At 36.0% G+C, this 13,579-nt stretch overlaps 1 protein-coding gene across 1 annotated transcript in view; it reads left to right on the top strand.

The window, feature by feature from the left end:
• The window catches only part of LOC134654136 (dual 3',5'-cyclic-AMP and -GMP phosphodiesterase 11-like), a 207,290-nt gene that overhangs the window by 37,255 nt on the left and 156,456 nt on the right, over positions 1-13,579 (top strand). The window contains exon 2 of the mRNA XM_063509585.1: positions 5,460-5,747. Coding sequence (XP_063365655.1) covers positions 5,618-5,747 — 130 coding nt within the window. The 5' untranslated portion in view covers positions 5,460-5,617. The remainder of the gene's footprint in view (positions 1-5,459; positions 5,748-13,579) is intronic.

Below are 13,579 nucleotides of genomic sequence, written 5' to 3'. Positions count from 1 at the left end.
AAATGCAAAATAGGTATTTTCAAAATACTTTTTCAAAATAAAATACCTTTTGACAAAATCTCAGATATTTTTATTTATTTTAGGTATTTATCATGAGAAATAGTGACACAATGCCGAGCCGAACAAAAACGTCTAATAACATGGCACCTTATGCATGACATTTTGGTCATATTTATCAATACGCGTATCAATGGGCTCGCGGCTCGTCTCGTAGCTCGCAAGCTCGTCGAGCTAATATAATTTAAACACTAACGGCACGGCATAAGGTTTATAACCGAATGACAAGCCGAACGCGAGTGTGTCGAGGCGAGCCACGAGACGCGCCGCGAGCCGAGTCGCGAGTCTAAACCGGCTATAAGGCGCGCACTCCGACCAAAGAAGAAAAAAACCGGCCAAGTGCGAGTCGGACTCGCGCACGGAGGGTTCCGCACCATCAACAAAAAATAGAGCAAAACAAGCAAAAAAACGGTCACCCATCCAAGTACTGACCCCGCCCGACGTTGCTTAACTTCGGTCAAAAATCACGTTTGTTGTATGGGAGCCCCACTTAAATCTTTATTTTATTCTGTTTTTAGTATTTGTTGTTATAGCGGCAACAGAAATACATCATCTGTGAAAATTTCAACTGTCTAGCTATCACGGTTCGTGAGATACAGCCTGGTGACAGACGGACGGACGGACGGACGGACAGCGGAGTCTTAGTAATAGGGTCCCGTTTTTACCCTTTGGGTACGGAACCCTAAAAAATGGTCACCCATCCAAGTACTGACCCCGCCCGACGTTGCTTAACTTCGGTCAAAAATCACGTTTGTTGTATGGGAGCCCCACTTAAATCTTTATTTTATTCTGTTTTTAGTATTTGTTGTTATAGCGGCAACAGAAATACACCATCTGTGAAAATTTCAACTGTCTAGCTATCACGGTTCGTGAGATACAGCCTGGTGACAGACGGACGGACGGACGGACGGACGGACAGCGGAGTCTTAGTAATAGGGTCCCGTTTTTACCCTTTGGGTACGGAACCCTAAAAAGGGCGCGCATGGCTAGCAGGCGCCTCTATCGGTCAAATTCTGCAATACAAGCGTCATTCATTCATTTCATTTTGTTTGACTGGTAATGTTTGACTAAACTTAACCACAAAGTATTTTGCATTTTGAAATGAATATTAAAAATGCAAAATACATCTCGAAAAGTATTTCAAATAAAATACAAAATGTTTTTTACTAAAAGGCATTTAAATGCAAAATACAAAATAGGTATTTTGCATTTTGTATTTGCATTTTAAATAGAAGTATTTCAAATAAATCGCATCTCTGTTTATTACCTACAGTTTTTGGTTTTGTCTAATATATTTTGTCGGGTCCTTATCGGCGTAAGAATGCGATGCCATCTGCTTGACCGTTATGGACCACGGAGTGCAAGCTATCGCTCTCAGATTTATTTGCAGGCAGTTATTAGATACTTTACTCCACGACTTTCTACTTGAGCCTAATATCGTTAGTGTTCCTAGATTTCCTGCCTACACTTAGATTTCATTCGCTCATTATTACCGTTATTATAGTTTTTTTGTTCACGCTTAATACGATTTCTCGTTTAAGACGCTCTTTTTGCTAGGTCCCCTCAGAATCGTCTTAAGCGGGTTCTACTGTATATTGCACTTCGCAATTTAGATCTTCTTAGTTCGTTTAAGGTTAGCGGATTTATGATATGTTATTAACTTTTTTTTTTAAGATTAACTACCTAGTTCTGATTTATTCATATTAGCTTTCAGTAAAAAAAACTTTTAATATGTATTTTATTTCGCATAGGTACATATTTGTAAAGTTTTCTTTCTTCTACATTTATATTACCTACACATCGGAATAACATTCACATTTCTACAAAGAACATGGGTAAAGTCATACAAATACTCATATATGTATGCAGCGGTGATAATCTTATAGTGTTTGATGTGATGTCGCATTCACATGCTTGAATTTGACTATTTATTAATCATCAAATCTCGCAGTAGTCGCAGTCTTTCAATAACAAACGCGTAAAAAACGGCTCTGTTTCAAAAGAATGTGAATCATACACGAGTATTTGCACTTGACCTTCCCTATCGGGTCTGTGACCGCGCACCAAACAAACCTTGGCGGCACTTACTCGAATAACTTCACAGTTTTTTTCTATCGTTTCTTCCTTTAGAAAAAATATTTACGGGTAAAAAAGCGTTTACCTACCTATATAAACCAACACTTTTCTCGTGTAAGAGCGTTTTCGCATTGTCCGATCCGATGTCGGATTTCGGATACGACTACAAAGAAGATTTTTTTTAAAGTACGTGATTATATTTGTTTATACGAGGGGCGGCTGAAAAGTTCGCGGCCTTAGAAAAAAAATGAAAGAGAGTATTAAAGTAAATGTTAATTATAATAATCGTTGGTAAAATCGTTAATATGGATGCAATATTTAAACTGGCAAAGAGGCGGGGAAAAATGTAGCATAGTTTTTTTTTTTTTCTTTTTTTTCTAGCTTAGGCCGCGAATATATCAGCCTCCCCTCGTATCTACCTACGTTTAATTATGGTTATGGTTTGTTTTTCAAAGAAAGAATTAATCCAATAATAAAGAACTTGATGCCATAGACTCCATAGAGCATTTTATAGTAGCTGTTTTTCTCCAAAAGTCATCGGAAATGAGAAAACATTAATATTGACAAAGACAGAGTAGGCCTTAGTCCAGGCGTTTGATAACAACTTAGTCTAAATAAACATTAGGAGGAAAAAGTTCTATGTAATGCCTGAAAATATAATTCGTATATCGGCTCATAATTTATTCATGCATGATTTTCTGGGTTCATAGGTCTCTTTTGTATAAAAACATTGTACGTAATGACTGTGTTTTGTTTATTGACGAGGTGTTTACGAAGACGTATAGGTAATTTATTATAAAAAACCGCCTAAACGTTTGAAGCACTTAAAATGTCAAATTAGATTACAATATTTTATCATCAAGTTACTTATTCATTATTAATTGCACAAGACTCGATCAATATTGAAATATGGCATCATAAATTGAATGATTCACATAATGAACCTGTAATATCACTACGTTTTTCTGATATGAATAGGAATAAATTAAACACAAGTTTTTTAGTTAAGTAGATCTAAAAGATGCCTTATGATAAATAAGAGACGTTTATAGTCTATGTACATATGACTTAATTACTTTAGTATGAAATAACCTTGCAATGTCGTACTATATTCGCATTAAAAAAAAATTGGATGTAAGATTTATACCTCATACCCATATCGTGTTGAGACGAGATAATAATATGCTCCCAGGCCGAAAAGTGGTATTTTCGATAGTTATATGATTACAGCCGGGCTAGCACATGATTGGTGCGACAGTATCTCGCGGCGAGATAGACTACCCGTCCCTCTTTTGTTATTATAGTTAGAAAAAGACGGGTATCTCGCCGCGAGATACTGTCTCGCCAATCATGTGCTAGCTCGGCAGGAACTTTGATTTTTTGTATGGGAACGGAAACGGTATTTTTTCGTTCTTTGCTAATTACTTCATTTCTAATTGGGCAATCTAATAATACGAAGTCGTAACCTAAAAACACAACTGAGTCCTACATTTCGAGTATAAAATAATTCGAAAAATATGGTTATTTCTAAGTTTTTGCAAAAAACCGGTTCCGATCCCTGGTCTAGAGGATGTCTTGTCTGTGCAAAATCCGTTCTAAAGAAGAGGACGATACGATATGTATACTAGATACCTGGTAGTTTAGATTTCAACTAGATATCTTTTGCAGCTCAATTCGGGCAACCAATGTCACTTTTACGTTAAATTATAATATTAAGTAAGATCGTTTCTAAATCGTTTTGAGATCTAAAAATAGATAACGAGACGTTTTAGACATTGTGGAAATCGTTCAAGAGTATCTCCAGAATCGCGGAAATGTCAAATTTGACAAGCTAGATCTTAAAAATATCGTTGTCGTATCCTGGTGATGTCTAATAGATGTCTAGTTCAAAATCCGAATCGGGCCCCAAGCATGTCTCACCTTAATATTATTTTTTCCACGTTACGAAGCACCTGCTCCTTTGTACAAACACATTTTCTTTATGAATAATTAAGTCAATAAACCGGTTTTATCATACATTTAGTTATTTAATAAATATATATAGGTGGTACAAACTTCGACGTCCAAAATTTTTTTTTAGATTCCTCACATCGTGGGGCTATCAGAATATACCCCATGTATGTTAGCCGATTTTTCGTAGTTTTCCTCACTTGGCTGCGAGTTGGAAAAAAGAAGACCAAAGTCAAAGTTTTACGTTCAAGCATGTCAAATTATGACTATTAAGTGTCACTTTATTGACCTTTTAAAAAACCTTGTAATTTTTTTTATTTAGGAAAGGCAAAATCTAAACTTGACATGCTTGAACGTAAAACTTTGACTTTTATCTTTTTTTTTCCACCTCGCAGTCAAGTGAGGATGCTGAGTTTTTTTAGCCACTGCGCCGTTTGTAAAGGATTATGTTACAAAAAGAAGTATTCAAAAAAGTTCAATAGTTTTTTTTTAATGAATTAATTGGTTTATCCCGGAGTTTCTTAACAAATTTAAAAGTTCAAAAATTCTTAACTCGAAAACTACGAAAAATCGGCTAACATACATGGCATATATTCTGTAAGCCCACGATCTGAGGAATCTAAAAAAATTTTTGGACGTCGAGGTTTGGACGACCCTGTAGAACGTATTTCGGAGGACGATGCCGAGGTTGTTAGTAAATGCAGATTTTTCCCACCAGGAACATTGTATACCATAAACTAGGAATCCTCTAGACTGAGTTTAGAGCAATTATTTCATGAAACCGATGCTGCCAAAAATACGGGGGTGCGGGGGACGACGTGAGCGAATCCCGTGCCGTGATTGGTCCGTTCAAAGACACGGACCAATCACGGCACGGGATTGACTCGAAGATGGATTAAAACTACCGTATAAGTGGCAGAGGGGGTAGCGTTACTATGCTCAGTCTAGAGGATTCCTAGTCTATGTTGTATACCTACGTGACAACGTAATCTTTATTGTAGTCAATCAGGTCGTTTATATTGTAATTTAATATCATGTCATAAAAACTAATAGGTATCGCGTTTGACTGGTTCTTAAACAAATTATATTGTCCTTAAACACTTGACATACAATTAGTAAATCAATGTTTTTCGCATCTCAGTAATAAAAAGCTGTGGCAGACTGTAACGAAACCACTTTCATATACTAACGGGACAGCACAAAAACCAACCGGCTTCAGTTTTAATTATTTTTTTTCGTTCTTTCGTACATCGACAGCGAAAGTGGCCATAGAATGGTACACAACGATAATTAAACCAGTAATAAAGTCGCATTACTTTCATTGCTTTTTTTAACCCAGTCTGGGTCTCACATTTTTTTGTTTTTCTTCTTTACAGTGGTGCGCGCGCCTGTAATCTCTCGGTCAAGTGATGACTTCGGATGACCTTATTAGTGGTTTGTTTTTGTGAGTGTCAGTGAGAGGCAGTGGTGCTTGTGCTTTAACCGGTAGTGCCAGTGATGTGACAGTTTATGGAAGTGTCAGGGTTGACTCGGAATGTTCACAAAGAACGGCAAGGCTCCCGAGCGGTGCCGACACCCTCATAGGAGCTACAAGAAGAAAAAGCCTCTGCCGCATACGCCCTGGAAGTACTTGATGAATTGCCCACTCGTTAGGAAATGTTTCGGTACGGTATTTTTATTTTATTTTAGTTTTTTATTGTTTTTCAGACACATTTAATTTCACTTTCATAACTTTATTAATAACACTTAACAAACACTTTGTTTAAGACACAATGATTTGAGAATTTATACCGGGAAAACCGTTAATATTGAGGTGTTTTGATGCTTAAAGTTCGCGCCTGGATGGATATCAAAAGTTATATTTACGGCCCAGACAGACGGGAACTTTATTTAAGATTTCTCTCCGACCAAGTCAAAAATAATATGGAAAGGTTAACCGTGAGTGTACCTATAATATAAATATAACACAGTTTGGAAAATAATCTTACTTTATAAATTTGTTTTGCTTGTATGGCATATCAAAATTTACTGGTGAGTTGAGTAATACCTCATCAGGTACCTATTCGAATTGTTAAGTGAGTCACAATTTGAATCAGAGTAAATTTATTTTATATAAACATTTTTATGTACCTATTGAATTTATTTTAAAAGATAATTTACTTCTCCCGAGGATTTAAGACTCCCGGATTCCCATTTTAATCACGATCACGCCACCGTCCAAAACGGAAATGCGTAGATAGGTAGGTATTAAAACTAAAATAGTTCTATTCGGTGGAGATATATTGGTTAACAATGATGAATTTCTCGTCCCGCGTTATCCTCAGCATCTGCGCTACAGGAATGTAATAATAACGTAATCCAGAAAACAAGTTCTTGCGCACATATCGTGGAATCGCGACGGCCGACGAACGTTCCCGACCTTGCCTTGCATTCCGTACGCGGCGGACCGTCAGGCCGACTGGTCCGCCGACCGGTTGAAATGGCCAAGCTGCAAACGCTTTCGTCCTTTTTTAACAAGATTGGAACTCTGAAGCATTTTTTAGAATTCTGCAAATCGCACGTCAGATTTTAACTTAAAACTTGGGTGCTAAACTTAGGAACTTCGCAGACGCCCGTTTGAAACCTTCATCAATTTTATTAAGAGTTGCCAAACTTTTGCACGTGTTCTAATAATGTCCTATCTACGTCTGTCAAAAACTTCTGCATAAATAGCCATTAAATTTCGTTTGTTTTTATTTGCCACATGTGCAATAAAGAGAGGATCTTCCTAATCGAAAGAGACATTTTTCATGAACATCGTAAATGTATATACTTACCTAAATTAAAAGATGCAGTTAGGAAAATCCAGTGATCACGCTCTTATAACGGCACCATGATTCTTTGATCCAGAAAAGTGCTCGTATCAATCTGCCGTCAGTATAACAACAAATTCAAACTTTACTGCCTTTGTAGCAAAAACTAAAGCAATTTCACCTACATTTGCTTTTACTCTTGTTTTGTTTCAAAAGTTCGAACAGTTCTAAAGAAGATAATTGATTAGATGTAGGACGGACCGAGTAACAAGATTCCCGAGACAAATGACTCACGGAGTTTTTGTCGAGCGAGTTGAGCGATTAGTTGAGCGAACTCACTTGTTGCGTGGCCTATTGCAGCTGACATACGAGGCATTTGTTTTTATTAGCTTGCTTACAAAACTATAAAGGCTGGATAAAATTGAGTTAATGAAACGCCAAAGAATTCAGGGTGAAGGCAAATATAATCAGTAAGTACTGGGCAAATCCCACCAATATTTCGTTTCTTTTTTGTCAAAGTAGGTACAGGTTCATAAATGATGAACTAATAAATAAGTAATTAAACCAAGTTAATTTTACATAAAGTAAGTTATTTTAGCTCGAAAGACATTGTCTACATTATAAGTACATCAATTCTTACATACTTTTTAATAGTTAATACTAATGCGACAACGCTAAGTCTATAATAATTATATCGCCACCTTAAAAACCTGATGGAAATTTCCGTGAGACCCGACGGTTTTATGCATTAAGCTGGTAATGAAGTACTTGCAATCTCACAGTTAATAGTCAGAGGTCGCCGTCAAATTCCTAGTTACCAGGAAGCGCATTCAAAACTTAAAAACATGACACTTACATGACATTAACCTCAGTGCAACCCGCTCGCACTTACCCATCTGTACGAACAGGACGCATTAAGTTTAATATCAGATCAGTACAGTGATTTAAAATCTGAATACGCCCGCAGTAGCCACTTCTTGGCGCCAGCTGTAATAAATCCCAGCGAAAGCATTAAAAATCTCGTTAAAATTCTCTCCAGTAGCAAGCCAATAATCCTCTGGGAAGCTAACATGTTCTAAGCTAACTGCAGATGGAAACGGGCAAACTAAAATACCTAAGTATACAAAATGAAAGAATTCTTTTGCTTTACTGCTACTCATCTTAAAGGTGACAGTCCATTTCCGACCGCAGCTGCACTACTGTTCATTTTACTATGGAAATTGACAGTAACAGCGACGCGTTCAGTAGCGTTCAGTACCAGTAGTGCAGCTGCGGTCAGAAATGGAATGTTACCCTGACGCTTTCCTGATTGCTGCAGCTAACGTCAAAATTAGCGTAGCCAATGTAGGCATAGCCACTATTTTTTCTGCGGAAACGATTTCAAGCTTTATATTCTTCAATAACATTATGTTTTACAACATTATTTATTTTAACAACAAAGTTATCGATAACGATCTCGACCAACCAGCGTGTTGTCATTAACAATTGGCAATTTTGTTTAAGGAAAAAAACTGCATTAGATTAGCACCTTTACATACAAATTACAAACTTCTATGCAGGGGGTACCTTTTCTCGGCAGCTAATAACGTACGTAACGTACGTACGTACGTACGACTGTACTTATTAATACGTTACGTACGTAAGTAACGTACGTAACGTATTAATAAGTACAGTCGTACTTATTAATTCGTTATCTTTACCAAACTACTCAATTAGGTATACCATCTAATATATGGGTACATTGCAAGCCGAGGCAGGCCTAGAACCGTTATTATCCAAATTTATGGCCCAAACTCAAATGTTCATTCACAAAACAAATAAAACCACAAAAGTCCAGCTCCGAGAGCCAGAGATTCTCAAATTTTGCAAATAATATCACAGCTAACCGCCATAAATACGGCATATTATAATAATTCGGTTGATATTACATTCGACGCGCGTGGGCCGGCGGCGCGATTTTTCCCGGATGAATACATTATCGCGTTCAGTATTCAAGTCGGGCGCCACAGATTGCGTTACCTTGTCGCCTTGAGGGCTCATTGCATATTGCAATAACTGCGGCTGAATCATAGAAAACGTGCTGAAATCGTATACCGCTATGTTGGGATGCGGTTTTGAATGTAACGGACTCGCGAGGATATGGAAATGACGCTGCGTCGATATCCGACGGGGTATTAGTTGAACGAGGCGAGTCGATTCCTTACCTACAATAAAGTAACGTGATCTGGAGATCCGTTACAACTTTGTGTAACGTCAACGGGATAACTCGAGAGAGTATGAGGGGTAACATAAAACAAGGGACATACTCCCAAATTAAATGCGGCTGGCAGTGCTGTACTGTTTACAATATTTAAATCTGGAGCTATCAGTCTTAGGATCATTCATCTACGAGTAGCTACATAATTTCATATTTAGTAAAGAATTGCTGTCTAATGTACTCGTATTAACCGGATGTAGGAAAGGGATCTAATTCTATTCACCCGAGAGATTAACTGCTAATAGAGTTCTTTAAGGGCATTTTAATCGACAATATCGAGAATCTCTCTTTGTCTACAGACCGTAGACCATCATACTACATCACGATCTATATGTAGAAAAATTATTATTATTTTTTTTTTAGGAATAATCATTTATTTACAAACAAGATATATACAGTGTAGAAAAATTGTATATTTTACTGGGTCACTTTGTTTCCCATACAGTTTTAAGTCATAATGTATTATTTGTCATTTAATGAATAGTCAAAAAACTTAAACCGTTAACTTTTCAATTTTCGTAAGGTTATCCTACAGATAGGTTAGGTTACTTTTATGGCAATCCTGAAAAGTGAAGCGTTTCTGAACCAAATGTATTATGACTAACGAAAATGTGGGCAAACAATATATTATGACTCAAAACTTTTTGGGAAACACATTTTACAACGTATCATAAAATTTGATTCTGTGAATTTGGCTTGTCATGTCAACCGAAAACCATTGTTCGTGTATGTTAGATTTTTAAGAGAAGCACGTTCTAAATGATTGGGAACCACTTGCTACGTAAAACTGTAATCACTGGCTGCCATTTCACATAAATAACCCTGACAACATATTAATTCATTATTATATTAATGTAAATTCTTTCCAGAAATCGAAACAGGCCCGTGACGCAAAGCCTCTTCCGTTTTCTCGGAAGCTTTTAGACTATAATGTATTTTGCCGCTCATGTGCCATATGAATACCTAACTTACTTACTAATCCCCGTATATGAATTTGTCCCCGTATAATTATAAAAATAATAACATTTTGACATGGTGAGAAAGTCAAATAAGACCAGACTGCTCCTAGTCTTTATAGATGCGTATCTGTCTTTATTACTTTAGACTAATTATTAATACCTGAAGCCTTACTTACTCCAGTAATTGACCCAAGGCGCATATAGAAGATCTCTTATTATGTAGGTATATTATTTTCTTGAATATTTATCCTCCAAGAGTTGCTACTTATACCTACTAAGAGTACTAATCACTCGGCTCGCTTCTCCTTAATAAAAAGTATTAAATAGTCATTAATCACGATTTACGTTACAATGGGACTTGGAGAAATCTTTACAGACCTTTAAGTGAATTCTGGGAATAAATCTGGCGTTTCATGAATTAAAATACTTAAATTACTTATACGTACTTATTACAAAATAAATGTCGTTTCATACATGTACGAAATAATTCATTTTACTCAACCTGGGTCCTCTCTCTTCCCTGGGTCAAAATTCATTTCGATGTCTTGTTTATTGTCCCCAAAAAATGTGACGGAATGGATCTTTTTGTATGGGGTGAAATTGAGTTTTTAATTTTTCTCAAGTGAATTATAGTAATCTACAGCTGCATGCAATAGCACTCAGCTATTATTATTTATTTGATAAAAGACATAAATAAAATAGGTGCGTGACAGAGTGGTCAGAAACAAAACAACGAAAATAATGATGACCCTCCTAAATATATGTTCTTGCCAAGTCAAGTGATATATACTTATTGATGAAATCTACTTCATACGTTCACATTTGTTATTTTATCAAAAAATATAAACCACACAAACAAACAAACAAACGTTGATGTTAGCAGACACTTGCGTCAAAACCAAATAGAAAGCGAAGATAAATTAATTGAAAATGTTTTTTATTTGGTAAAATGCTGCTAATTTTGCCATTTTGCAATTAATGAACACGTTATTGGCACTTCTTTAAGATCGGCTTCTTTAGGATGTAATCGGTAAAGCGCAAAATTAGGTTACAGACCAAGATAAAGAACCCGATCGTTGTAATGAAATGGTGTAATGCTTGGTAATAATTAGTCATAAAAGGCGATAAGAATAATTTTGCATTTGTAATGTTTTCACAAGTTCCTGTCTACGTCTACTCATGAGTCATATGCCACTCTCGAATGTTAATTTTGTAAAGTGGATTGTTGTTTAGGTACATTGCTTTATGACGGAGCTGAATTTTCATGAAGTCTCGTCATTGTATTATATGTGCGATTAATGACTACAGTAGACAAATTTTATATTACAGTAGACACACGTAATTTGAGACACTTAAATACATATAACGCGCATATTAAGTATTTAAAGAATGGATAAAAACCAGTTGATAATGCTATGTCGAAATTGATCTTAGAAATCGGAGATACTATATAACGAGAAAATTCTCATTCTGTTATAATTATAAATTGCAGTAAATTAAACAACGTTCCGCATATAATTATAATTACGAATTTCCTAATTTGTAATTAGATTCGTTTCTTCTAATTGGCGAGGATTTTCAGTTTTTCCTTGCTATTAGAACCTTTAAAAACGCAAGATCAGTAATTTCGTAAAAGCTGACATTTGGAATTCGTGAACCGACTAATCTCATTAATTCGTGCCAGACGTTTGATGACATCATTTAGAGATTTGAGAAATGTCAGTAATGAAGGGAAAATGTATTTTTTAACACGATAGCGTAGGAGTCGTAAAATACAGTTGATTTAGGATATCCTTCGGGATACGTCTGGTAATAGTGGCAACATTTCTTACCGTAGACATTTTTTTCGTTGTTCAAATATATTTTCTACGTGAATTAGTTCATACTCATGGGATATCTTAGAATTAATTTCGAGAAAAAGCTTCGTGTGTTTTATTACAGTTACCTTTATAGAGTTCTTCTTCTTTGTAATCTGTTTCTAATGAGAATAAAAAGTGTTTACTTGGGTATGTATACATTTATTATTTATAATTTTAGAACGGTCCATGCTGTAGGTATATAGTTTTCATATTTGACTTAATTTTCAATAATAGCCTAAATGAGGATCTAAATAAAACGTGTTTAAATATAAATTCTCTTAACACACTGGCACCGTCCCACCTCCAAAGGACTAAGTAATGTAAAAGCGGGCGGGGCGGCGTAAAGCGCCGAAATTTTAAAACGTAACAAATATAAGAGCCTCGGTAGAGAGTACCATTTTGTATCATTTGGAGTTGACACTCTAGGTCCATGGGGTCCCAGCGCGCATAACCGACCGAAGAGCTGGCGGCTACCTCGCACAACGTATCAGCATTGCGATACAGTGTGGAAATGTCGCCAGCATCCTTGGTAAAATGCCTCAAGGGCCTATTTTAGATTTAAGCTAGTTTTTAATTTCTTTTAGTAATACCACTGTATATATCTTGTTTGTAAATAAATGATTAGTATAATTTTCTTGTTATAGTTTCCCGCTTTAATCAACAACCAGGAAATCTTCTTCCAGGAATCGTTTTGAGTCATAACTACAATAAGTCTTAAGAAATAAGACATATGGGAAGCGGAAACTCTTGGAAATGCTTGAAATAGTTAATGTAGTATGTTCATACGATTACATGTAGATTAGATTAGGTAGGTAGATTCATACGAAAACGGTAGTGGCCAGCCTACAAATACAGCCCGTTTCAAAAATGCTATCAGTTATCTGCTTTGCCCGAAGGTTGACTGTTAGAGAATGCCTTGTACCATTAAGTCCGCCTTATTTTCTTTTGTGCAATAAAGATTAAATAAATAAATGCTTTAGGAATTAACAGCGGTACGATATCGATCTATCATGCATCTATCAGAGTCAAGAGTGACATTTCTTCGACCAAGAAACGCCTTTTTTGACACTGACAGATCGGTATCGTACCGCTGTGACTTCTTAAAGCATTGTTCGAATCAGACAGATATACACGGTCCATATTTATTTGTTACAGGCGTTACGGTACTTATATTCTGTAGCGCCTGTTGATTAAAACAAACAAAAATGCAGAGAAACGGGTTTTACAAAATTAATTACTTTCATTTCTGTACTAACTAGTCGTGTCCTGGCGGGCATACGAATATTTTTGTAATTAATTTAGCAAAAGGCGTTTATGTATTTATTTCAGTTAAAAATTACAGGCCCTTTTCAAGTTGGACGTACCTACGTAAATAAATCAAAAGTGATAACAAGTTTCACAATTCGGTCTCGACAAATTGATGTCGCAGTTTTTTTTTAATTAACTGTGCGATTTATGAAAGTCTGAATTAATTGGTTTGGTCTCGTGTGCACTTGATAAACTTTTTTTATTTTTTTTACACATTTTTTAGAAAAATATTTGTATATAGATTTCTTAATACTATGCAATTCACCGCCTTTAAAATTGTACAGAATTTAGCACACCAACTTTTAAACAACAATACGTTTA

The sequence above is a fragment of the Cydia amplana genome, chromosome 14 (genome assembly GCF_948474715.1).
Source record: "Cydia amplana chromosome 14, ilCydAmpl1.1, whole genome shotgun sequence".
Lineage (NCBI taxonomy): Eukaryota > Metazoa > Arthropoda > Insecta > Lepidoptera > Tortricidae > Cydia > Cydia amplana.
Note: the sequence above shows the minus strand (reverse complement) of the source record. Positions and strands in the feature narration are given on the sequence as shown.